We start from the raw sequence: 27,691 nt of genomic DNA on the forward strand, positions 1-27,691 counted from the left end.
TAATTAAAATTAAATTTATTTAGGCTTATTAAAATTTAGGTTGTTTGATTTTTAAATAGTTTGATTAAGACAGCACCACCTGTATAGATCTGCTACGGGTATTTTCATATTCTACATGCATGAAAAGGTTACATTTTTAGAGGTTCTTGTTGTCATTTCACCATCCTGTTCAAATTATGAACTTATGAAGTTTGAAGGATCTTCCGAAATTTACAGTGTATACGTATGCTGAGTCCTAAGTGACCTTGGCAATCCCAGAATACATTGTGACAAGCTCAGGGAAAAAAGGTTATTGAGATTTTTAATGTGTGTACGTATGCTGAGTCCTAAGTGACCTTGGCAATTAAGAAAGAAAATGTGCGTTTAGTTTATTGTTTTACACATACAATGCCGTTTAATGTTTATTGGGCTTAGACCATGATGATATATTTGTGAAATTTTTTATATTTATTGGTATCATTCTGTAAGAAACCTTGGTTCTAAAAAGGTACAAATTAATTGTGCAGTAATCTAAGCTTTGGCTTTTTAACATATTTGTTTTCCTCCAGCAAATCGTAGCAGATCAGAAGGAAGACGCCGAGCTGGAGTCCGGCAAGGCAGAAAAGGGGGAGAAGGGGGAGAAGAAGGAGAAGAAGGAAAAGAAGGAGAAGAAGGAAAAGGAGAAGAAGGAGAAAACAGACAAGGAGAAGTCGGAGAAGAAGGAGAAGCCAGAGAAAAAAGAGAAGGCAGAGAAGAAAGAGAAGAAGGAGAAAAAAGAGAAGAAGGAGAAGAAAAACGAGGACAAGGTCAAAGGAGAGGAGGGAGAGAAAGACAAGGAGTGTGAGAAGGAAAAAGAGAAAGTAGAGGAAGAGGCCAAGCCAGAAGACGCAGGTGCGGCAGAAACAGAGGTAAAGGAGGAAGGAGAAAAAGAGGAAGAGAAACAGGAGGAGAACGTGGTGGAGGAGGAGGAGGAGGAGGAGGGGAAGAAGCAGAAAGCATCTCGCCGCCCCAGGATCATGCACTGCAAAGTCAAGCTGCTGGATGATACTCTGTTCGAGTGTGAGCTGGAAGTAAGCGACATAATGTAGCTTTATAAAAAAGTGTCGGGGACACACACACACACACACACACACACACACACACCCGCCGCATTTGTTGCTTATCAAGTGCACCGTATCATTGTCTAGTCCCGTGAGAGTGACTCTGAAACTCAAGAATTGCTCAAGGGCTTTTACTTCCTTTGCTAATTAACTCTCAGACTACCCAGAGACTCTTTCTGCTGATCTGACACTTTGGCCTATTTTTGTTGCCATCATACTGTGTGGCTCTTGTCTGAAACTGACTGAGCAGACTCAATGTCTGCTATCTACACAGACAGCATCCTAAGTGAATCCTTATTAGCAGCAACTTGACCCACAAGTCTTGCTTTACATTCACAGCTAATTCTGCTGTTAGCATGTAGCGAGCTAAGCTAACAATTCTATTTCCACACAGGAGTCTCTATGTTCAGAATGGAATATAAGGCAACTATTTTTATAGAACATGAACTGTATAGGCCTACTTCAAAAATAATAGGTGAGACCCTCTGCATAGTTCACGTTTCAAACAGCAGTGTTACTTTGTTGTCACATGACCTCGCTACTTTGCATGTGAACTTGTTATCATCTTGTAAAAATGTCTTAATCTTTGGCAGTCCCACAATAGTAATTAATCAAAAACAATATGTCCCTAATAATGTCTGGTACATTCACCCTGGAACGTGAAGGCATACACATTGCATTGTGGGATACAGTACCCAGCACAGTGTGCTCTGTTGTGTACTATAGAATCTGGGTGTGCCATGAATACAGAAAATTTGCTTACTGTGCACAATATGCATTCTATTATGGAAGCATATTTGTGCCACATAAGAAAAAAAACATTATGACATAGTATCTCATAATTTTCACTTTTTATGTTCATGTGATCATGAGTCATTATTATGAGATAAATAATCGAAATTATTAAAGTAAAATGTCATATTGACGTTGTACTGACATTGTTGTATATTATACTTTCACTAATGATTTTCATAATCACTTTTTGTCATAACTATGACTTTTTATCTTATAAATTCAATTTACTAGAATAATTATGTCTTTTTATGTCATCATTTAAACTTTTTATGTCAATTGGTTATAGTTTTTACTTTTTGTCATTTTTACTTTTTATCTCATAATTCTGACTTACTGTCATGATTATGACTTGACTGATAATTGCAATTTGCGTGGTAATTTAATAACTTTTTATGTCATAATTTTGGCTTGCCTCTTTATTATGACTTAGTAGGGCTGCACCATATTGGAAAAAACTCACATTGGGATATTTTGTTTTTCTGCTGTATATATATATATTCTTTATTATTTATTATTAGTTATTAGGGATGTTGGATATTGTTTATATCTCGGTATATATATATAAAAAAATCACCATATGACTTGAATAGTTCTATTTGGAAAAAAAAAAATCAATGATTGGGGTTATTTTGTAGGTGAGTAAATCAGCATTGAAAATAAACTAATTACTAGCATAGATAAATATAATAGAATAAAGATTTAAATGAAATAAACAGTGCTCTATGTTTTTTCAGGTAAGTATAACGGTATTCAGGTACAGAAATTGAATAATCAAAAGTACAATAACACTCCATAGTCTTCACTGTATAAATTAAATATAATAAATCTGTGTTAAATTTACAAAAGTGATTTTAGTTTATGCGTTTTGTTGTTTGATTAACATTCATGACACAGAAAGCAACAGGAACATCAAACTGCTGTGAACCAATATACTGTTACACATCCATTTTCTTTCTCAATTGTTTACCTTCACCTAAGCCATAAGAAACTATGTTTACAAGGATACTTGCAGAAAAATCATTTTGACATAATGTTGCGCGTATGTGTCATTTCAGGCACAAATAGACGCGGAAGTGAATGGAATTCAATGTTCATGTGCATCTGAATAGCTCTCTCCATGTCTAAACTGGATGCGAGTGGCCCGACAAAATACTATAGAACCCATCATAATAAGTGATGCTGTCTATACCGGACGCGAGCAGTGTGATGCGACAAATCCCGCACAACTCTTCATTGGAAATGAATGACTTCTGGTCTGTCGCTTGTTGTTCGTCAGAGATAGTGGAAAGGCAGCTAGACTCTAGACAAAGAAAACGATCAGTATAAATATAACGATCAGTGTACTAAACATCGCACATCCTGCGATGTGACTATCACGGATGCGTACATCGTAATATCAGTGCTGAAACGATATATCATGCAGCCCTATGACTTAGTATCTCATAATTTTCACTTTTTATTTCATACTCATACATCATGATTATGATATAAATACTTGAAATTATGGGATAAAAAAAGTAAAATATTTGTCATAATTTTGACTTACTGTCATAACTATGACTTTTTATCTTATAATTTTTACTTTCTGACATAATTATGACCTTTGTCACTATTTCATGTCATATCAGTTGTTTTTGTTACTTTTACTTTTTGTCATTTTGACTTTTTATCTCATAATTCTGGCTTTCATGATTATGACTTTATTGATAATTTCAAATTATGTATTAATTTTGGCCTTTTGTCCAATTGACTTGACTTAGTATCTAATAATTTTGCCCTATCTCTCAATGATGACTTATGACGTATCTCATAATTTTAACATTTTATCTCATATAATTGATATTTACCAATTTTCTGATTTACCAAAGCATTTTTTTTCTAGAAATGGATTTCCATACTATATATATTATAGTAGTATGCTACACTGCACATAACTTCACTTGCTAATGGAGCTGCTCAATTCATAGACCTCATAGACTCATTTTTTGCTCTACAAAATAAATCACACACAGTTATATCTCTAACTAAAATACTTAAATACTACTGTTCAAAACAGGGGCTTCTGTGTTTTAACTACATTTCCTTGGTTTCAGAAACATGCCAAAGGCCAGGAGCTGTTTGCAAAAGTGTGTGACCACCTGAACCTGTTAGAAAAGGACTATTACGGTCTGGCCATATGGGAAACTCCAACCATAAAGGTGCATTAATCTGTTAGCACTCACTCTCACTCTTTTAATCTATAGGTGGCATGTTTTTGTTTTTGTTTTTCTTGACACAGCATGTTTTCTTCATGTTTAGATTAGCTTTGGAGTGGAATTCTAGTCAAAATAGAAATAATGGTTGTTTTCTTTTTAAATTATCTAAACCTTAATTTAAAATATTCTTTACTATTGCTATAAAACACAGTTTTATAACAATAATTATGAAGTTTAATAATCATTCTACTGTAATTCTATAAGAATAGAATTATAAATCTACACCACAGTTGTAACAATAACAACTACACAGAGGAATTATATGAAACTGAAATCACTTTCACAACAATTTTTTAACTGATAGATGATAAAAACACTGACAACCAGAATAAGGATCCGCCCAAAAGAGCTTGTGTAAACAGGCCTTTAGTAAAAGCTTAATTTGTCTTTTAGACATGGCTGGACTTCACCAAGGAGATCAGACGGCAAGTACAAGGTGAGTCACATCACCGCTGTTCATCTCATATAAAATAAGGTTAAGGCCGTTTCACACTGAGCGTAATGCGAAAAAAGCGAGGTGAATTGCTGACAAACACTGCTTTCACACCGAGCACGAAACGATTAATCGCCTTCTGCTAATTCACACCTGCACGCTAGGTGCAGATCCAAAACAACTTACAGTGCATTCAGGCTATACATTTAAAAGTTGTTTTTTTTTTTTAACCAGTATGTGTGTTCCCTGGGAATTGAACCCACAACCTTTGCGCTGCTAAAACAGTGCTCTACTACTGAGCCACAGGAACATTTATCTCATATATGGCATTGAGTGCTAGTAATAACTTCTGATTGTGATCTAAAATTATTTTGATTCAGACATGCAGGCAATAATGGACTAAACGCTACCTGCTTGTCATTTGTCAGCCTGTGTTTTCGCTTTGAGAAACTGAAAATATTTGTTGGACTGGTTCGAAAAAAAACAAAAAAACATTCATGTTCGCGGTCTATGTGGAAGCATCCATAGTAGTCTGTTGTTTTATTCCAGCGCGTCATCGCATCCGATATTCGTTTCGCTTTTCCGTGCTCAGTGTAGAAAGGCCTTTAGTGTCTGATTTTATGTTGTTTCCTGTTTTAAATCATGTTTGCATTTATTTAGGCACTAACTACGATTTCACATTCAATGTGAAGTTCTACCCACCTGATCCTGCCCAGCTATCAGAAGACATCACCAGGTGAACAGCACTTTTTTTTAATAATCCATATATAGTAGCGGGAGGAGCAAACAACAGACACAGTGGGTGCGGCGTCAGGCCTCTGAGGCTTTTATTAACAGAAAATAACATAAAAGTGTCCAAAGGGAAAGAGTGTTCAAAATAAACAGGGAATCCTTGTCCTGTCATCATTGTGCTGCGGGGTTCGTGAAGGTGGGGCAGTGCTCGGGAAGGAAGGGTCCAGGTAAGGGGCGGAGTCCGGCTGCCGCACCAGTCTGAAAAATGCAAATGCCTATTGTACTCTAACACGGTGTCTACGCCATACTGCTGCTTCAGCAGCATAAAAATACTTAGAATTGCTATAAGCGTCTTTATTAACAAGCAAACGCAATCAAATAATGCCTATTTCACTTTGAAATATTTAAAAAATCTACTGTAAGCCCTGTTAAATAAGCAAAGAAGTCAAATGAATATTTCACTTTAAATAGTTACTTAGCCTATACGTTAATCACTGAAATTTCAAGCAACTTAAGTACTGCTGCTGCTATATTAGCAACAATAATTTAACTTCCTGCTGATAATATTATTTCTAACATTGCATATGAATTTGCTATGCATGCTGCTAAGATTAAATTCACTACATGCGACCTAAATATATATATATATATATATATATATATATATATATATATATATATGCATACTGCTGCTACAGCTGCACAAAGGTATTCAAAATTGCTATAGCCCCTTTTAAATAAACAATATGCAAATGATGCCTATTCGATGAAGAGTTCACATACCATCCATTTTTAGTCACTGAAACTTCAGCAACTACAGTCTACCTACTGCTGCCGCAACTGAAAGCATAATTTGATTTACTATGCATACTGCTATTAATAATTCGCTAATAATGCAAGCTGAAATTCTGTGGATATAGCTGCTACATTTTTTGAAAGTACTAGAATTGCTGTAGCCCATCCATGCATTATCACTGAAATGTCATGCAACTAAAGAACTTTCTGCTGCCCCTGTTGTATTATCAATTATAATTGGTTGCTTTATTCTAACATTGCATCTGAATTTGCTATGCCATTCTGCTGCTATTAAATTCGCTTAAAATTGCGATCTGAATAGCTATGTATACTGATGCTACAGCTGCATGAAAGTACTTAGACTTAGAAGTGTCTTTATTAAACTAGGTACTATAATCATTTTAATACTAATTTATTATAAATAGTTTATGCATTTTTTGTTTAAAGAGATCACAAAATCTCTGTATAAAAGCCTATTTCAATTTTAAAGAGTTACTTACCTCATGTGCTATCACTGAAATTTCATGCAAACAGATACTTTCTGCTGCCTCTGCTATAAACAACAGTAATAATTTGAATTGATTTGCTATGCATACTGCTATTAACAATTCGCTAATAATGCAATCTGAATTCTATGATACTGCTGCTACACTCCATGAAAGTGCTAAAATTGCCGTAAGCCTAACAGAATACACAAATAGTAAATTCCGATTTAAGAGTGTCCTACTATTAGCTACATTGTACATGGGCTAGTGATTGGAAATGATTTATTATTAGTAGTAATTTTATATTTTAAACAAATTCATGATTAATTATCTTTAAACTATCACTAAACATGACTTTCATTATAAACTCTTCCTGAACCAAGGTAATGAGTGAATAAAGATGTGGCCCCTTTAAGAGTAAGCATTCCCTCTTCTGAGTGCATTGCAATGCAGCACGAGTACATGTGTGAGCAGGTATATTATTTTCTGTTACTCAGTGAGTTGATATGGTTAAATAGGTAAGGCTGATGACATTATGATGTTTATGAAAGACATTTATACATGTTCACCTTGACTTAAAACTGTGAACAACTGTGAAATGCCAACTGCAAACCGACCCCAATAGTGAGGTGTGCATCTGAAAGTGATCCGTTCACAGTTAATGTAGAAATGAATGCCCACAGAAGATATTACAGGGTTTTTTGTTAATTACTTTGGCACAAGCAATTGATACATTTTTAAAACTCTTAGTACTAATATCAAAACAGATCATCAAAAGTCCACTTTCAAACATTTCAGCATATTTTCAGTTGTGTTAGTATAATACACACAATCACAAAATATCCTTTTCACTACACAAAATAAGTGTTTCATCTACAGTATTTAAAAGTTTCATTCACAGTAACTGTCTTTCATAAAGCTATTACTATCAGACCTTATATTTGCATGACTTCTCTTTCAGTTTAAAACACTTGTCTATTATTGAAACTCATCTTAATTGTTAATCAGTGAATCATTTGGAGCATCTATAGATATAGCTTCAGTAAATATATAGTTTCTAAAGAACATGATTACAATTTAGGGATAACCAAATGCACTGAATTATTTTTTACACTAAAAGTGATTTATCTTTAAGATGATAATCACTATTTTGTAAGGGTGTGTGTGTTGTTCATGTAAACCCTATTTTATGGTGACAAAATATCCCCACAAAGATGGCAATATCTGAAATCTTGTCCTTTTTTGGGTCCAATGAGGAAAAAAAAAAGAAAACATTTTTTTAAGGGTATTTTGGAGTAGGGTTACTGTAGGTGTGGGGGGAGTAAAAAACCCATTACTCTTTTGGAATGTTACCATAATGATAGGAAAACCTGTGTGTGTGTGTGTGTGTGTGTGTGTGTGTGTGTGTGTGTGTGTGTGTGTGTGTGTGTGTGTGTGTGTGAATCTTCTTACTGTAACCATATTCTGCGGACAAATTGGTACCCAGAAGTAAGCAAAACTTGACAAAATCATCAAAAACCTGAGGTGCAGCACTTTGTTCATTTATTGTTAATCAAGTCTGAGATAGTGAAACACCAAATCACAAGCTGCTTGTGTTTAAATGAACACAGTGCCATGCTTCACTCTTAAATACACAGTGCATATATTTATTTAAATTGAAGCCTTTGTGATTGGGTAGTCGCTCTGAGCCATTTTTCGAAATAGATTTTATTTCTATTAAGCTATAATCCTTCACATCAGTGACAGGAATGAAGCCCAACGCTGTTCATTTACTGTATACTGAGCCATTCTGAGATACCAAAACACTGTATTATAAACTGCACATGTGTAAATGAACACATTGCTGCACTTCACTCTGAAACACGTGGCACATATATTTATTTGTTGGCAGTCTATTAAAGTAAAACTTTGATAGTTTAATGTTAAAAATGAAATAATGAGAAAGTAAATATTAGCATTGGAAAAAAACTACTTTTACTAAATACTCGATTTTACCTACACCTTGCAATATATTTGCTTAATATTTTAACACTTTTCACAATAGAAATACAATTATTTAATTTTAAAAATGAAATGAAAATGTAAATATTAGCATTTTAAAAAATACTTTTACTAAATACTCAGTTTTATAAGAGAGGTGTGACGTGGGCTCTTTTGGACATGTTAAAGACCAGTCGTGCTGCTGCATTCTGAGTCATTTGTAGAGGTTTGATTGTGCTTGATGGAAGTCCAGCCAGAAGAGCATTGCAGTAGTCCAGCCTAGAAATGACAAGCGCCTGGACAAGAAGTTGTGCAGCATGCTCCGTTAGGAAGGGCCTGATCTTTCTGATGTAGGGTAATGCAAACCTGCAAGAGTATTTTTTGCACTGTGGTCTTTGAAAATCAGCTGGTCATCAAGGATTACACTCATATTTCTGGCCGAACTTGATGGAGTAATTGTTGATGAACCTAGATGGATGGTGAAATCAGTCTGTAGAGTTTGAGTGGCAGGGTAGACAAGAAGCTCAGTCTTTGCCAGGTTGAGCTGTAGGTGATATTCTTTCATTCATACCGAGATGTCTGCCATGCAGCCTGAGATCCGTGCAGCTACCGCTGGATCATCTGGTTGAAGTGAGAGATAGAACTGTGTGTCATCAGAATAGCAATGGTAGGAGAAATCATGTGCCCTTTATGATGGGAGCCAGTGATGTAGTGTATATAGAGAAGAGGAGGGGTCCAAGAACTGATCCCTGAGGAACCCCAGTGACCAGTTGATGTGCTTTGGAGACCGCCCCTCCCCAGGCCACCCTGAAAGACCTACCAGTGAGATAGGATTCAAACCAGCAAAGTGGAATCCCTGTGATCCCCAGTTATGAGAGTGTGGACAGGAGGATCTGATGATTCACAGTGTCAAAAGCGGCAGAAAGATCCAGCAAAATAAGTACTGATTATTTAGAATCAGATTTTGCAATCTGCAAGGCTTCAGTGACTGACAGTAGCGCAGTCTCAGTTGAATGGCCACTCCTGAAACCTGACTGGTTAGCGTCCAGATGGTTGTTCTGTGAGAGAAATAATGATACCTGGGTAAAAACAACTTGTTTGATTGTTTTTGCTATGAATGGAAAAAGAGAGACAGGTCTGTAGCTATCTATAAGTGAAGTGTTTAAAAAATGCAGTGTGGAAAGATTGTGTAGGAGAGATTGCTTGGAGATTGCTTGGAGAAGGTGTGAGAGAATAGGGTCTAGTGAGCATGTTGTAGGATGGCTGGAGAGGAGAAGTTTTGATACTTCTGCCTCAGTAAGGGGACAGAAGAAGAAGGGGAGTTTAAGCAGTAGATGTGGTTGGTTTGAGTTTCTGTGTGTGTGGGGCTGAGAACTGACTACTGATTGTTCCAGTTTTGTCTGTGAAGAATGTGGCAAAATCATCAGCTGTTATAGAAGTAGTGGGAAATGGTGGAGGGGGAGAGAGTAGAGAATTGAATGTTCTGAAGAGGTTAAGTGTGTCTGGAATGCTGTTGATATTGTTGTGGAAATATGAAGATTTGGCAGTATGGACTTTAGCAGAGAAAGATGAAAGCAAAGACTGATACATACTCAGGTCAGACAGATCTTTTGATTTGAGCCATTTTCTCTCTGCTGCCCTGAGTTTGGTCCAGTACTCATGAAGAGCATCAGATAACCAGGGGTTAGAATGGGCAGCCCGTCCTGGCCTGGAGAAGAGAGCACATATATTGTCTAAACAAGAGGTTAAAGTAGAGCATAAAGTGTCAGTTGCTGCATTCACATCCAGCGATGAGAAATGGGTAGTTGAGGGAAAAGAGGAGGATACTACAGAGGAAAGATGGGAGGGTGAAAGGGAGTGTAGGTTTCATCTGAAAGTAACAGGTAGAGGGGTTGATGGCACACAGGTAGGAAGACGTAGGTTAAATGTTATGAAGAAATGGTCAGAGATGTGTAGGGGTTCTACCAAAATGTTGTCTGCAGTACAATTTTGCGTGTAAATTGTCAAGCTGGTTGCCTGATTTGTGCATGCTTGTAGTGTTAATGTGTTTGAAATCAATGAAGCTAGGAGTGAATGGAAGTCTGTAGCATAAGGCTTGTCCAGATTAATGTTAAAGTCACCAAATACTGAAAGGAGACTGCCAACATCCGGGAATGAGGACAGCAGCCCATCCAGCTTCTCTAGAAAGGTGCCCAGTTGCCCAGGAGGCCGGTAAATTACCAAAACATGAAGTTTTATAGGTGCTGTTACAGTAATCACATGCGTTTCAAATGATTTATAATTGCATATTGGAGAGTGGGTTGAGTATTTCCTATTGTCAGAAATAAGCAGACCATTGCCCCCACCCCCTCCCTACCTGACGAGGGGTGTGAGAGAAAGGTCTCAGTCATGCCCAAGATGCTGAGTGTGGATTGCAAAGAAAAAGCAGAAATGAAGTCTGCTTTGTTGACAGCTGACTGACAATTCCAGAGAATCACAGAGAAAGAAAGAGGTGCAGTAGAGGATGTAGAGATAGGAAGCAGGTTAGCAGGTTGCTGTCTGGGAGTGATGTTAAAGCATTGTCTAGAGACAACCGGAATGTTTTAGAAACACATGATAAAGGTGGAAGAGAGAGGGCGGAAAGGAGTGTGAAAATGGAAAAAGAGAGTACTTAAGTGCGTTGCTTGGTTAAAGTCGCGCAGGAAAAAGTCGCAGGTCTTTATACTCTTTATACTTAATAGGTCTTCACAGGAGGAGGCTGAACACGAGTTATGAAGGCTTCCGTGTCAGATAACAAATAAATACACAGCAACACTTCAGAGAATACAGCTGTGGCTGCCTTGTTATTTAGCACACCCAAAAGCCTATAGCAGGGCAATTGCTCAAATCGAAACTAAAGTTCGCACTTAAGTGCAGGAACGGAGCAATATAAATAACAAAGGCTCCTTCTTAGCCGAAGGCTATTATTCTAATTACAAATACAAATTACAATGAAAAATTAAAAGTAGAAATAAGTAGAAAATGAACTAATCCTTCTAAGCAGCAAGTAACAATTTAAACAACAGCTGCAGAAACAAAGTATTAAGCAAACACTTGCCTGCTGCCGCCTGCTCCAATGACCAATTGGAGCAGTTGGTTTTTGTAAAGATTATAACCAAGTGTTAACATACAGATTTTCTGAAAGTGTAGTTCATAGTTTTAGAGTAATAAAACCATTTCAGATTTTTATATGCAGATGCATTGCCCTACAATATCATCTCAATCATAGTAGAAGTTTTCCTATATTATGCAGCCCTAACAGCAGGACATGTGAGTAGCCAAAGCAAGTGGAAACCCTACTGAAGTACCCTGTATCAAATGTGCATTCAGCACTGGCACTGCTACTAGATTTACAAGTTTAATAAAAAAAGAAATGAATTTACATTTAGAAGCAGAACCAGAAGAATTAAATTCCTCACAATTGTCATCCTTACTAATATCCAGTTCCTGCCATATATGTTAGTAGTTTGTCTCTCTCTTCCTCTTTCTCGCTTGCTTACTAATTTTAAAACTAATCTCCGATACTTGCCAGATTAAATCATTAATAAAATGGAGAGCCTCCTGCTGTTTCCTACCAAGTGAGCATGCAATTCTCTAGCCAGTTTCATTATCACAATCGTAAATTACAAAAGCCCTTTTACCCTGAATAATCACAGCGGCACACTGACGTCACTTTACTGCTGTTGTCATGGTTGCAGCTCTGGACTCCTGCGCATGACATTTTGCAACAACAAATTGTCCCAACTTGTAACATGTGATAACTTGGCACATAATGTCTTAGAGTTTTTGAGCTTATATGAAAGTCTTTGCGCTCTGCAGGTACTACTTGTGTTTGCAGCTGCGGAAGGACATCAAGAACAGCCGCCTGCCCTGCTCTTTCGTGACCCTGGCCCTGCTGGGATCTTACGCCCTGCAGTCTGAGCTGGGCGAGTACGACCCCGAGGTGCACGGCACTGACTATGCCAAGGAGCTCCAGCTCATCCCAGGACAGACCAAGGAGCTGGAGGAGAAAGTCATGGAGCTTCACCGCACATACAGGTGATCACGACTGCTTCTTACTGGTGCGCTGATGATTTAAACATGTATGCTCTTATCATAAATGGATGCTTGGGAAATATTTGTAAATGCAGCTGAAATAAAAGGCTAGCATTAAAACATTATGCACTTTACTTTTCTGTAGCAAAGTATGTTGTCATAACTAGTTTTTGTTTGTTTGTTTATTTGTTTTTCTACAGATCTATGAGTCCGGCTCAGGCTGATATGATGTTCCTGGAGAATGCTAAAAAACTGGCCATGTATGGGGTTGATCTCCACCAGGCAAAGGTACAGTAGATTAACTGGAGATCCTTACAATAAATACAAAATTTAATAATAATAAAAATACACAAAAAACTAAATAAAAATGGTTAACCTTTAGAAAATTGCCCCACTAGCTATTACCTTAGTTGTTTTATTGTCTTTTTTATGAGGTTTGCAATCTTTGCAATACAGTATAAAATTCATGATATAATATTTTCTAAATAATTTGGAATAATTAAATCAATTATATGCTAAAATGGCATAAAACCTATTTTATTTAAATACTTTACACAAAGTTGTTGGTTGTTGATTGGATGATAATAATAAATACATTTACATTACATAAATACATTAAGTCTCCATTTACTGAGGCGTGCTGTGACTTAAAATAGATTCAATTGCATGTCCCAGTTAGACAATGTGACTTTCCCCGGCACTGATTAAACCACTGCGTACTTTATGTGAAGTCATCAATCTGCAAAAGCACTGGTTAGACTGAAATGTCCTTCATCTCACAGGAGTGCTTGTGATAAAAGCATTGCATGTCCTGTCACTGCTCAGATTTGGTAGTTGAAACCAGGTCAATCTGTTTGCATCAAGCCATGGATTTAAATAAATTATGGATTCATTTTTTTAAAAGAGAAACAAGGTCGCCCCCAAGTGGTGGAGATTTGTGATTGCAAAATCCTTGTTTACACACTGAGTTTCAATAACTCAAGTCAAAAGATTATATAATGTTATTTTTTCACTTTCTGTCAGGATCTGGATGGAGTGGATATAATGCTGGGTGTTTGCTCCAGTGGCCTGATGGTGTATAAGGACAAGCTGAGGATTAATCGATTCCCCTGGCCAAAGGTTCTCAAAGTCTCCTACAAACGCAGCAGTTTCTTCATCAAGATAAGGCCATCTGACGTAAGTTTGATATACATTTTTTTTTAATGTTGCAAGATGTGAGATATATATATATATATATATATATATATATATATATATATATATATATATATATATAAATGTTTAATAATTTGTTTTCATTTAATGAGTTTTATTTTCTAATTTTAAATCATTGTTAATATAATTATTTTACATTCATTAAAATAAATATTTTTAAATTTTTTTAAAATCTGTGTAGCTAATTTCTGTTCTTTTAAATAAAATTAAATGTGAAAATGTAATCAAACTACATATTAAAAAACAATATGACAGCTCCTTAATTTTTTAAAAATAATTTCATTGTTTCAGTTTTAACCATTGTTTCATAATTTTACCCAGATACTGATGTGTGAAACATACATTAATTGACCTTTCAAATTGTGCATTTTATAATGTAATGATTTGTCTTTTTTTCTCACTCAGTACAATTAACTGGAAATTAAAATCAAAGATTAAACACGACATCTTTATGTGCAAGAAGGTGCACATATATACTCACATATACTAAATATAATTTTTTTTGTTAGTTGTATGGTATTTCATAATTTATTTTTTAATTTTTTTAGCTGGAACATTATGAAAGCGCCATTGGCTTTAAACTGCCCAACTACAAGGCCGCCAAGAAACTGTGGAAAGTGTGTGTGGAGCATCACACATTCTTCAGGTATGAATATCAGACAACACATCACAGCATGTATTCCCATCTTAGTGTGTTTTTGTGAATTCATGAGTCCAAGTACATTGTGAAGAGAGATGAACTCTGTTGTCTCAGGTTGACGTCCACAGAAGCGGCCACCACTCCCAGGAAGTTCCTGGCTCTGGGATCGAAGTTCCGCTACAGCGGCCGAACTCAAGCCCAGACCCGCCAGGCCAGCTCCATGATCGACAGACCCGCTCCTCATTTCCAGCGCTCCGCCAGTAAGAGGGCGTCTCGCAGCTTAGATGGAGGTGTGTTTATTCTCCTTTACTTTGATAGTCCACTTTAGAAACTCTACTATCTATAGTAAGTAACTTTGCAACTACATGTCAACTAGCAGTCATTAGAGTATCAGTAGAGTTACTTATAGTCAGCAGAATGTTTAAAGTGGACTATCAAAATTTTTTCCCTTTCTTTTTGCCATTTACTTTAGTCTGATCTGATTGCGTATGGATACTTTTGGTTATGTTGAAAATAGAGGCGGATGATCCTGTTTTCTCTTTCAATCTCTGTTTCTCCAGTTCTCTAATGCACTCCTCATAGGGAAGTTCAGACTCTTTATGTAAGCTGTGCCGCAAGCATCTGTTTTTATTTGAGCTGTGAGCAGAAGTCATTTGTCTCTGCTGGCTTTGGGCTGAAGGACACATAGAGACTCTCTCACTAACAACCTGATGCTGGACAGCTTTCTCAGTCTTCAAGCGTAGGTTTTGACCCCTGCTGGCCATTTTGTGCCTGAAATTTTAGCTAAGTCATGTTGACAGTAGTGTATTTCCGAAATGTGACTCAAACCGTGTCAAGTCCATTTCACACTCAGGCTGCTCTATAGGATGCCTCCATTTAGCTGAATTCAAAAACAGCATTTCATACTTGATGGGAAAAAATACAAATCCCACTATACAGACCCTAGCATATTTTCTCTTCCTATAATCAAGAGCACTTGACAAAAATAACAGAAATAATGTATTTTCAAAGAATAAACTTAAATGTGAGCTAAATGTATTATGTAATGTTTTGGCACACTGTTAACTGCAATTAAAAATGTATTATAATTTTTTTTTTTTTTAATAAATGCACTTAGCTAAACTTAAGTATGTACATATGCACTTTCAAATGCACTTCTATTGTAAACATGTGAACTGATGAATGTACTGACAAGCATTTATTATAAACTAAATATACTTTTCTATTTCTATTTCTATTAAAACTTGTATTTCATGTATTTCAAATTATACTAACATTTAAAATATACTAACTTTACATGTAATATTGAATAACACACTACAGTTAAAACTAGTTATTTTAAGATTTTAATTAGTTAAATCAGTTATAATCAAGTATTTTACATGTGATTTTAGTCAACACATGGACTTTAGAACACAGCAATAGATTAAAACACAATGATTTTAAATGTACTTTAATCAAAACTTAATTCGACTGACACTATTATAAAAAGTCAACTTTTTAATTGTGCTTAAATGTGTTAAGAAACATTTCTCTCTGTTAAGTGCAGTTAAGTGGTGTTTTATTTTAATAATATTAGATAACATGCAAATCATTTAAAAAATAATTTAAGCTTTGAAGTACAATTTAATATATATATATATATATATATATATATATTGTTTTTTTACAAGGCTAGTCAAGAAGCAATGCATTTTAATTAATAGCATTTATTTAGTACTAGAAAGTACTGTATTTAGAAATATTTATTTCATCGGTAACACTTTAGAATAGGGAACACATATTCACTGTTAACTAAGAGTTTTTCATGAACAAATCCCAAATTCGTTGCTTATTAACAGTTAATTACATTGTTGTTAAGTTTAGGTGTGGGAAGGTTTGAGGGATCTAAAATATGGTCATGCAGAACAATGCATAAATATGTGCTTTATAAGTACTAATAAACAGCCAATATGCTAGTAATATGTATACTTATTAGCAACTAGTTAATAGTGAGAATTGATTCTTAAAATAAAGTGTTACCCCATTGGAATCAGCTGTTCAGAGGTGGTATGGAGAGCGTCTCTTGAGGTGCATTTCGATTAAGGCAGCAGCCTGTGTGGACAGTGACATCTCACTAGAGTTTGGAACGGAGCCAGAGTGTCTCTGAGGAAAAGTGGAGGTGATTTCTTGTGGTATAAATAAACCGTGCTTGCTTTAGGCAGTGCAGGTGAGCTCACTGTGGGAGAGAAATCACAGCAGGGGTGTGATCCAGAAAAACAACCCTGGTTAACCCACTGCTAATTTAACCATTCAGGCCTCAGGTAGAACACGGGCACAGATTTAATTACTTTCTGCAGACTGTAGGTTATTTACATAAAAACTCCATGAATCCTACATAGTCAGTTGATGCAATCAGCAAACGACCCTCTCTGAAATACTTGTAGAAGGAAAAGCAAGACAGATTGCTGTTTTGATTAGTAGATTGATTGACAAGATGCTTCCTGAGGCTTTTAAGTTTGGTATTGTTAATTTTTGTGAAACACAACTCCCAGAATGCATCTGTGAAGACATTAAAGTCCATGCAGAGTGAGGTTCGGAGTACCTAAGCAGTTGTTCTTATGTTTGTTGGGGTTGTCTTTGATTGGCAGGTCAGTATTAGCCCAGAGCATCTCCCACAGTCTGACAGGAGCTTGATCAATTCAAAAGGCATCAATGTCCTAGAGCCGAAACTAAAAAAATATATATCATGGAAAGAAACAGTTCAGGTGGATTGGTTTGTGCTCCTGGGCTGTACTCTTTCTGAAACCCTGACCAGAGGTAGAGATTTATCCCCTCAGCTTGATCTTCTTTCCTCCTAAACATTCAGCTCTTACAAAAAACAACAACATTTTTTACTGTGTTTATATGATCCTGGAGATATTTTTAGATTTTTTAACCCTTGTGTAAAAAACGAAGTGTGCTTAATTGTGTGGAATGTGCACTTGTAGTGTGCTTCAAATCTTAAAAGTATACTTTTTTTTTTTTAAATGTACGTGCAGATTAATATAATATTAATGAAATAAAAGGCCACTTGAGTTAACTAAAAGACACACACTTTCATGACTGTTTCTTAACATGCTTAAGTACATTTTTAAAATGTGTACTTTGTAATAATATAAAAATTAAAATACTTTTACAATCTATTTTAATAATCGTTTGTTCTGATTTAAAGTAGTATGCTTATTTTAATTTGTTAAATAATTTTAATTGTAGTGTGTTTTTCCATTTTACATTTAAGCTATAATATATATTCTGTACATACAAATTTCAATAAAAAATGACAGATATTTTAGTTTATCATATATTATTGTACATTCAGCAGTACATTTTAACCATATTTCAATACAATAGAATAATTACTGTATATTAAGTTTCATATAAAGATGTACTTAAGTCTTAAGTAAATCAAAAAGCACTGTGAAGTTCATTCAGCTAATTGCATGTAGTATAATTTATATATAATACATTTTTATTTATATTTAATAAACATGCAATTAAATATCTGAACAGTATAGTTCTCACATAAGTATGTTCATGTCAGTGAGAGTTGCTTTTTGCAACCGATTTAGGATTGCATTATCCTATAATAATCACAATAAGGCCAAGAATGTGTATTTGATGGCCTTAAAATTGTACCATGTTGCAGAGCAAACACCCAAACTGGTTGTACAGCAGGCAAAACTCAAACAATTGACATTGTCTACAGTATGTTAAAGTGAATATTTATTTATAGTCTATGACATAAGCATAACATTTTTTTTTCTTTCTCCTCTGTCCCATACGTTTCTCTCTGACAGCCATGGTCTCGACCCCAGATAAGAACACCCGTCCCGTCAGCGCTCCCATCATGTCTCCCATCTCCCCAGGGGACATGGCTCCTTCCCCAGTAGCATCTGCCGCCCGCACTGACCGTAAAGAGACGTCCACACCCACGGGCCGTCCACGCTCCACTGAGAGGAAGAGTGAGGTGAAGGCAGAGGCCCATGTGACAGATGGCTCCAGAACACACAGCACCAAAGCAGAGGGCACACCTGAAATCAAGGTATGACACACACAAATGTGCTAAATAACACTCAAATATTTATACTTTAGCTTTTTCAGTGTGAAATTAATGAAATGATATTTTAAATCATAATTTATACTATTTATTTTTTGTTTAAACAAAATTATATATTGTTTTAGATCATTTTAGAGTCTACATTTTCCCCCATTCTATGTGTTAGTACAGCTAAAAGCACTGGAAACTTAAACACAACTTAAGCAAATGTTTAAGGATAAACCTATTTTTATAAACCTGTAGCACAGACTTCTTCCTGACTTTCGAATTGTTGGACTAAGTGTTCATAAAGCAATATGGCTTATTCTCACCAAGCTCGGCATAAAAAACAGCACAAATTAGCAACAAAATGCATCTTCGCTTGTGACCACAAATGCAAGACAGCCATGATATTTAGGTCTGTGTGAGACAGCAGGAGTATGTGTACTCTCTCTGTGCTGCTGCAGACGGTAGCCCGGCGAGAACGGCGGCACCGTGATGCCCCGGTGGTGACGGCCACCAATGGGGAGAGAAAGAGCCAGGTTTGTGCTCATGATTTCAGCCAAACATATAAGAGCATGTACAACAATGATTTACCCTAGTGGCCACCTGCATTTTGTTATTATATGCAAAAACGTTTTACACAGTTGGCCAATCACTAAGCTTCACCTCTTTTGATTACTTTTTCTCGCTTAGACAAGTTTTTCAAAATGTCACACAACTACAGTCTTATATATATGTATAATAATTGCTGTATGTTAAGTTATTTACATTAATATACCTTGTTACACATACACTGTTTAAAAGTTTGCAGTAATTAATATTGTTCAGTGTCCTAAGAAGTCTCTTTATTCTTATCAAGGCTGCATTTATTTGATCAAAAGTACAGCAAAGACAGTAAAATTGAAAATATATTTTCAAATGTAATTTACTCTTCCAGTCTTCAGTGTCACACGATCCATTCCAATATGCTGATTTGATGCTCAAGAAACATTTATGATTATTATCGATGTTGATAAATTTGATCAATATCGATGCTTAATATTTTTTTGATACACTACCACTTGAAAGTTTAGGGTAAGCATGGTTTAAAAAAGAAATGAATACTTTTTATTTGTCAAGACACAACAGTAAAGACAAAAATATTAAGCAGAAAAAATGTTTCCAACATTGATAATAAGAAACTTTATTAATAAATGACCAGCAAATGAGCGTTTCTGAAAGATCATGTGACACTGAAGACTGGAGTAATGGCTGCTGAAAATTCAGCTTTGCATCACAGGAATAAATTAAATGTTTAAATATACTGAAAATAAGTATTTTAGATTGTAATAATGTTTCACTATATTACTTTTTTACTGTATTTTTGATCATATAAATGTAGCCTTGGAGAGCATAAGAGACTTATAAAAGAGTCGATTTGGATAAAAGTGTCAACCAAATGCATAAATGTAAAATGTAAAAATGGAGCGTTGGATTGGTCAGAAATGTTAAGGTGGGGCTTAGCGAAGGATCAATTCGTAATATGTAATATTAGTAATATGACTTTCAATAATAGATCATCAGCAGATATTTGTGTTAAACTGTATATTAGAGCATTCTGACAATATTACATACTATAAGACATACATAAACAGCTGTAAAGAAATCACAACCATTGTGAATCATGCTTTTTTCACTGGTAAGTGAGTAGAAAAGTAACTTGTTTCATAAACACTCACATGCTCTCTTCCTTCCCCTCTGGGGTCTGAACAGTCGCCACGGGCGGACACAGAGATGGTGCGCATGAGGAAGGTCAGAGCTTGTTCCGTATGGATATCGCAGCATGAGGACGATGCCATTGTACTCATCATCTCCTCACTGCCCATGTTTTACAACAAAAAATTATTTTATTATTGTTTTCTCATCTGCTTTGGCTGTATCTTGCTTGCACTTGTATGAGTTTGGCTGTACCAGACAGCACTGTAGCTGTCAGATATTAACCTATTCAGGCAGCGACAGTGAGTCAGTACAAACTGAGGTTTACGGAATGAGGAAAGTGTTCAATATGAGTGAAGTTCAAATGAACTTTTGCATTGTTATTGTGGCATTTACTCTAGCATGCATTGTCCCTGGCATGCTCTGTCTTTTACATAGACAAAATCGTTTTTAGAAGATAAACTGTGTTCTCCTGCTTCAAACCCGAGTTACTTCAACTCTAAAACCAACTGAGATAAGTACTAATTGAAAGAAAAACTTTCAATCAGACTTCAATTTTTAAGAATAAATCAATTTAGAGAAACTTAGAGAAATAATTTAAAGCTTGTTCAAAACTGTAGATCTGTCAACTGTAATATGCTCATAATGTATAACAAAACTACAGAACAGTGTTTGCACTTTATACAGGTGCTGGTCATATAATTAGAATATCATCAAAAAGTTGATTTATTTTATTAGTTCCATTCAAAAAGTGAAACTTGTATATTATATTCATTCATTACACACAGACTGATATATTTCAGATGTTTATTTCTTTTAATTTTGATGATTATTGGTGATAACTAAGGAAAATCCCAAATTCAGTATCTCAGAAAATTAGAATATAACTTAAGACCAATACAAAGAAAGGATTTTTAGAAATCTTGGCCAACTAAAAAGTATAAAAATGAAAAGTATGAGCATGTACAGCACTCAATACTTAGTTGGGGCTCCTTTTGCCTGAATTACTGCAGCAATGCGGCGTGGCATGGAGTCGATCAGTCTGTGGCACTGCTCAGGTGTTTATGAGAGCCCAGGTTGCTCTGATAGTGGCCTTCAGCTCTTCTGCATTGTTGGGTCTGGCATATCGCATCTTCCTCCTCCCAATACCCCATAGATTTTCTATGGGGTTAAGGTCAGGCGAGTTTGCTGGCCAATTAAGAACAGGGATACCATGGTCCTTAAACCAGGTACTGGAAGCTTTGGCACTGTGTCCTGGGGCCAAGTCCTGTTGGAAAATGAAATCTGCATCTCCATAAAGTTGGTCAGCAGCAGGAAGCATGAAGTGCTCTAAAACTTCCTGGTATACGGCTGCGTTGACCTTGGACCTCAGAAAACACAGTGGACCAACACCAGCGGATGACATGGCACCACAAACCATCACTGACTGTGGAAACTTTACACAGGACCTCAAGAAATGTGGATTGTGTGCCTCTCCTCTCTTCCTCCAGACTCTGGGACCCTGATATCCAGAGAAAATGCAAAAATTTACTTTCATCAGAGCACATAACTTTGGACCACTCAGCAGCAGTCCAGTACTTTTTGAAGCGAGACGCTTCTGACGCTGTCTGTTGTTCAAGAGTGGCTTGACACAAGGAATGCGACAGTTGAAACCTGTGTCTTGCATATGTCTTTGTGTAGTGGTTCTTGAAGCACTGACTCCAGCTGCAGTCCACTCTTTGTGACTCTCCCCCACATTTTTGAATGGGTTTTGTTTCACAATCCTCTCCAGGGTGCGGTTATCCCTATTGCTTGTACACATTTTTTCTATCACATCTTTTCCTTCCCTTCGCCTCTCTATTAATGTGCCTGGACACAGAGCTCTGTGAACAGCCAGCCTCTTTTGCAATGACCTTTTGTGTCTTGCCCTCCTTGTGCAAGGTGTCAATGGTCGCCTTTTGGACTGTCAATTCAGCAGTCCTCCCCATGATTGTGTAGCCTACATAACTAGACTGAGAGACAATTTAAAGGCTTTGCAGGTGTTTTGAGTTAATTAACTGATTAGAGTGTGGCACCAGGTGTCTTCAATATTGAACCTTTTCACAATATTCTAATTTAATTTTTTGAGATACTGAATTTGGGATTTTCCTTAGTTGTCAGTTATAAACATCAAAATTAAAAGATATAAACATTTGAAATATATCAGTCTGTGTGTAATGAATAAATATAATATACAAGTTTCACTTTTTGAATGGAATTAGTGAAATAAACTTTTTGATGATATTCTAATTATATGACCAGCACCTGTATACACTAGTATACACTATGTACACTAAAAACCCAGTTAGAGGTTTGGACATACCTGTTTTCCTGAAAAACAAAAAACAAAACAAAAAACACATCCTGGATGATCCCAGTAGTATAAATGTATATACTGAAAAGAAGAAGGGGCCAAGCACTGATCCCTGTGGTACCCCTATGGTTAGTTGATACCTCATGATCCCCTGAAGAATCGACCTGTAAGGTAGGACTTAGGAGCCTTTCTCTACTTGTTTGTGATGCCCAAGTTGGAGAGGTTAGAAAAAAGACATTGTCAAAGGCAGCATACAAGTTGAACAAAATGAAGACGGATTATGTCCTTTCCACCCACAAAGGCTTCAGTCAAGGATGTATCTGTTAAATGTCCACTTTGTAATCAATTCAATCAAGCCAAATCCTCACTGATTTGCTGTCCAGCAACTTGTTCTGTGGGAAGAAAGAAGAAAATATCTTGCTCAAGTGTTTTTTGCAGTGAACTGGAGAAGAGACTAGTCTGCAGGTGGTCTGGTATTTAGTGTCGGTTGCACAAGTCAGCTTGAATATGTTGGGAAGAGTGCCAGTGCGTAGTGATGCATTTATGATGGATGTGAGTGCAGGTTAAAGTGTAGGAGAGATGGCTTATTAAAGATGGGAGGGAATTGGATCAATGGGGCTGGTGGTAGGATGGTTGGAGAGGAGAAATTTAGAGACCTCTGCCTCCATAAGAGAAGAATAGAGATTCGCATGTGAGTCGTAGGTGTTTTAAGTTTGTTGTGTTGAATTTGCCTGCTGCTGATTGTTACTGTATCTGTGAAAAATGGGCAAAGTTGTCAGCCATTAGGGAGGATGTCGGAGGGAAGAGGTGAATGACTCCTCAGTTTGCCAGTGTCTGAAATATTGTTGATCTTTTTGTGTAGTTGGATGCTTTTGCAATGATAACATTTGCAGGAAAGAAGAAATCAGAGCAATGGGTCTCTTTTCCAATAGAGATAGGCTCTCTAAAGATGTGCTCTCGCCTGACAGCACACGCAGTATGTCATTCCCAAAACCAGTAGAAACACCTTTCAAATAGGCCTAGACCATACATGATTGGCTACTTTTTTTTACACAGAACCATATGCTAGGTAAAGCTAAAGCACACAATACATTGTATATGTCTATGATCACCATCACTTGTGGCCTGAGTTGGTTCAGAAACTTAGATAAGAACAACAAAAGATTATTACCAAAATTTAAAATGCACTTTTAAGTAAAACTTAATTTGAACTTATTATAAAGTGCACTTTTAAAAAGTGTTAAGAAACATATGAAAGTACACTTATGTGGTCTTTTATTTCAGTATTATTATTTTTTTTTTTAATATACTGAAATATATTGAGATTTGAGGTACACTACAAATGCACATTCAATACAATAAGCACACTTTTTTTTTCACTAGATCAAAAGCCCACCAGAAATGAATATTCAGTCACGTATGTCCAAACCTTTGACTGGTATGTGTGGTTTTACAGATTATCAAAAAAAAAAAAATATATGGACAAAGTCACTGCTATACAGTTTACAACAAGACAAGATTTACACAGATTAAAGGGATAGTTCACCCAAAAATCAAAATTATGTCATTAATGACTCACCCTCATGTCGTTCCAAACCCGTGAGACCTCCGTTCATCTTCGGAACACAGTATAAGATATTTTAGATTTAGTCTGAGAGCTTTCTGTCCCTCCATTGAGAATGTATGTACGGTATACTGTCCACGTCCAGAAAGGTAACAAAAACATCTTCAAAGTAGTCCATGTGACATCAGAGGGTCCGTTAGAATTTTTTGAAGCATCGAAAATACATTTTGGAGTAATTCATTTACTCAAACAGTACACTGACTGAACCGAGCCAGATAACGAACGAAACATTGACTCGTTCTCGAGTCAAGAACCGTTTCTGTCGGACGCGTCCGGTTCGAGAACCGAGGAGCTGATGATACTGCGCATGCGTGATGCAGACTGACACACAGCGCGTCTGAACCGAACTGGTTCTTTTGGTGATTGATTCTGAACTGATTCTGTGCTAATGTTATGAGCGCGGGTAAACCGAGGGCTTGAATCAAGGGCAATCATCGCCAATGAAGTCATTACGTCGAGCGCAAAAGAACTGGTGAACCGTTTTCGGCAACCGGTTTATTGAATCAAACTGTCCGAAAGAACCGGTTCGCGGAGAAGAACAGAACTTCCCATCACTACCTAGTGATCCGAAAAACCGATGCAACCGGTTCTTGACTCGAGAACGAGTCAATGTTTCGTTCGTTATCTGGCTCAGTTCAGTCAGTGTACTGTTTGAGTAAATGAATTACTCCGTGATATTGGTTTATTTGAACTCAGAGGGAGTGTCAGCCATGTTTAAAAAAAGTTAACAGCTTAAGTCACTTGTGGATTAATGCTTATTGTAGACGCGAACCGTTTCAAACGATTCAGTTCGATTTGGTGAACTGGTTCAAGAAGATCCGGTTACATCAAGTGATTAGTTCGCGAACCGGATATCACTAAACTGCAGTGCTGTGAACGCGCTCATAACAGACCCGGGAGAGAAGTCAATGCTGAATAAAGTCGTAGTTTTTGATATTTTTGGACCAAAATGTATTTTCGATGCTTCAAAAAATTCTAACGGACCCTCTGATGTCACATGGACTACTTTGAAGATGTTTTTATTACCTTTCTGGACGTGGACAGTATACCGTACATACATTCTCAATGGAGGGACAGAAAGCTCTCGGACTAAATCTAAAATATCTTATACTGTGTTCCGAAGATGAACGGAGGTCTCACGGGTTTGGAACGACGTGAGGGTGAGTCATTAATGACATAATTTTGATTTTTGGGTGAACTATCCCTTTAAGCCAGTGTTGCTTGGTCAAGATGCTGTTTTGATAACACCAGAGAGTTGCACAGGAAATACATAGTGTTTCACCAATAATGGCAAACAGAAGTTTAATTTTAAACTGATACCTCATTACACTTTCATAACTTTACCCACTGCACAATTATCCCTGACCTCACAGTCACCCCTGACCTCTGCCCTCTCCTCTCTGTCTAGCCGCGGCTGCTGAGGTTCATCCATATTTGATTTGTCTCCATCCCTCCACGTCCCCACACTGAATGCAACTGCAGATCAAACCTTAAAAATTACCCAAGAATCATTTCATGACTTTCTCAACGTTCAAAACACAGCCAACTCTATTTTTTTCCTGTTCTTCACAGAAAAGAGAAAAATTGAGGGTGAAACTCTTTATATCAGACATAGCAATTTAATGTTGGAGGTTTGTATGCAAACTCTGGAAATGTCTTGTTTTTGCTGCTGCTGTTTGTATCACTGCATGAGATTCTGTTTCATCTTGTTTCTTTCTTTATTCTTCTCACCACACTCTCTTTTTTGTGTTTGTTTTGTAGCTTAACCCTAAAGGCTTGGCATGCACTATTTACCTCACTAACTGTAATGCAAGTACTTGCTTCTATTTATTCTCTGTTTGCTTAGCACTATTTTATTAAATATATGATTGGGAATTATTTTTTTTTTTTTATTTTTTGCTTCTTTTATATTAAATGTTTTTATGTTTTGTTTTTTTTTTGGGAAAATTGAGCCGATCCAAAAATGTAGCCAGTAGTTGATCTCATAAAAAAGGCTTTTTAATGAGTAACATTTATTTAATTGAAGCAACGTTATATGCCTTTTAGAGCATGTTAGGCTCTTAGCACGATTGCCTTTGTTTAATTTTTACAGTAGACTCTTGCCATTACCTTTTCTAAATATTTCTAATGGGCTTTTCACACTTGAAACGAATAACCCAGTCATATCCCTGTGTTATCTTGTTTTCTGTTCACAATGTTCACATTATTAAATTAATCCTGAGTAGTCAAATTTCTAGAATTAACCTTCTGGTTTGGCCACAACTTGATGTCATGGCTAAACAGCTCAGTACTATTGATTGGATAATTAAAGCATGTGTACAGAACTGTCCACTTGTGAAATTGTCACCACATAAATCAGCTAATGTACAAAAACCACAATAACACTGTCTCTTATATCTAGATAATATGTTTTCTGTCACCATTTGACATTTTTAATACTTTCCCTGGGACACTGAAAATAAACACAACAGCTGTACGAAGCGCATGAATATTTAATCAGGGAATGGTTTAGTTTACAATTGTTTTTTAATTGCTAAACTGCTTGCTGTAACTTTGTAGCACCACATTGTTTCATGCTGTTTGGCACCACAGATTGGAGTTTAGCACTACAAAAAACATGCCGACATGCTTCTAATACAGGATTTCATGACTCAAAGTGGCCTTTAGCCTGGGTTAAAAATATGTTTACCCAGGGTTAAACATACTGTGACAAGCCCATAAATATACTGAAGTCTACTGTTTAGACAGATATATGTGACCCTGGCCCACAAAAATGTCATAAGCGCACAAGTATATATGTAGCAATAGCCAACAATACATTGTGTGGGTCAAAATTATCGATTTTCTTTTATGCCAACAATCATTACGATATTTAGTAAAGATCGTATTCCATGAAGAAATTTTTAAATGTTCTACCGTAAATATATCAAAACGTCATTTTTGATTAGTATTATGCATTGCTAAGAACTTCATTTGGACAACTTTAAAGGCGTTTTTCTCAAAATTGACATTTTTTGCACCCTCAGATTCCAGATTTTCAAATAGTTGTATCTCAGCCAAATATTGTCCTAACAAACCATGCATCAATGGAAAGCTTATTTATTCAGCGTTCATTTGTGATGTATAAATCAATTCAATTTAAAAAATTACCCTTATGACTGGTTTTGTGGTCTAAGGTCACATATAATAATTGGCTGTACATTTAACTTGCCAATGCATGCTTTTATTGTTTTATTTGTTACCAACAATGATTATAATATTACTGATTTGTAGTGTTACACAGTATACAATCTGTACAGCCTGTCCCAGTCATATATTTACATAGTTACTACAAAGGCTGTTTCCACTGTTGTGAGGTCTGATGAGTCTGATAATAAGTCTGAAAACCAGAAGGATTCTGTGACATTAAACCCTTCACCTACCCACTGACCTCTTTTCTAACCCTGTGACCTCTCTATCTAACCAAATTTCATATATAACACTATGTGTCCATCACATACAGTACACTATCATTATAT

At 36.3% G+C, this 27,691-nt stretch overlaps 1 protein-coding gene across 1 annotated transcript in view; it reads left to right on the forward strand.

Annotated features, from left to right (window-relative positions):
- The window catches only part of LOC109092045 (protein 4.1-like), a 68,671-nt gene that overhangs the window by 21,029 nt on the left and 19,951 nt on the right, over positions 1–27,691 (forward strand). The window contains 12 exon segments of the mRNA XM_042745689.1: positions 549–1,049; positions 3,968–4,072; positions 4,523–4,565; positions 5,223–5,298; positions 12,392–12,610; positions 12,808–12,895; positions 13,631–13,783; positions 14,371–14,468; positions 14,577–14,752; positions 18,281–18,525; positions 18,987–19,061; positions 20,275–20,313. Of these exon segments, the coding sequence (XP_042601623.1) occupies positions 549–1,049; positions 3,968–4,072; positions 4,523–4,565; positions 5,223–5,298; positions 12,392–12,610; positions 12,808–12,895; positions 13,631–13,783; positions 14,371–14,468; positions 14,577–14,752; positions 18,281–18,525; positions 18,987–19,061; positions 20,275–20,313 (1,818 nt within the window).

The sequence above is a fragment of the Cyprinus carpio genome, chromosome B19 (assembly GCF_018340385.1).
Source record: "Cyprinus carpio isolate SPL01 chromosome B19, ASM1834038v1, whole genome shotgun sequence".
NCBI lineage: Eukaryota > Metazoa > Chordata > Actinopteri > Cypriniformes > Cyprinidae > Cyprinus > Cyprinus carpio.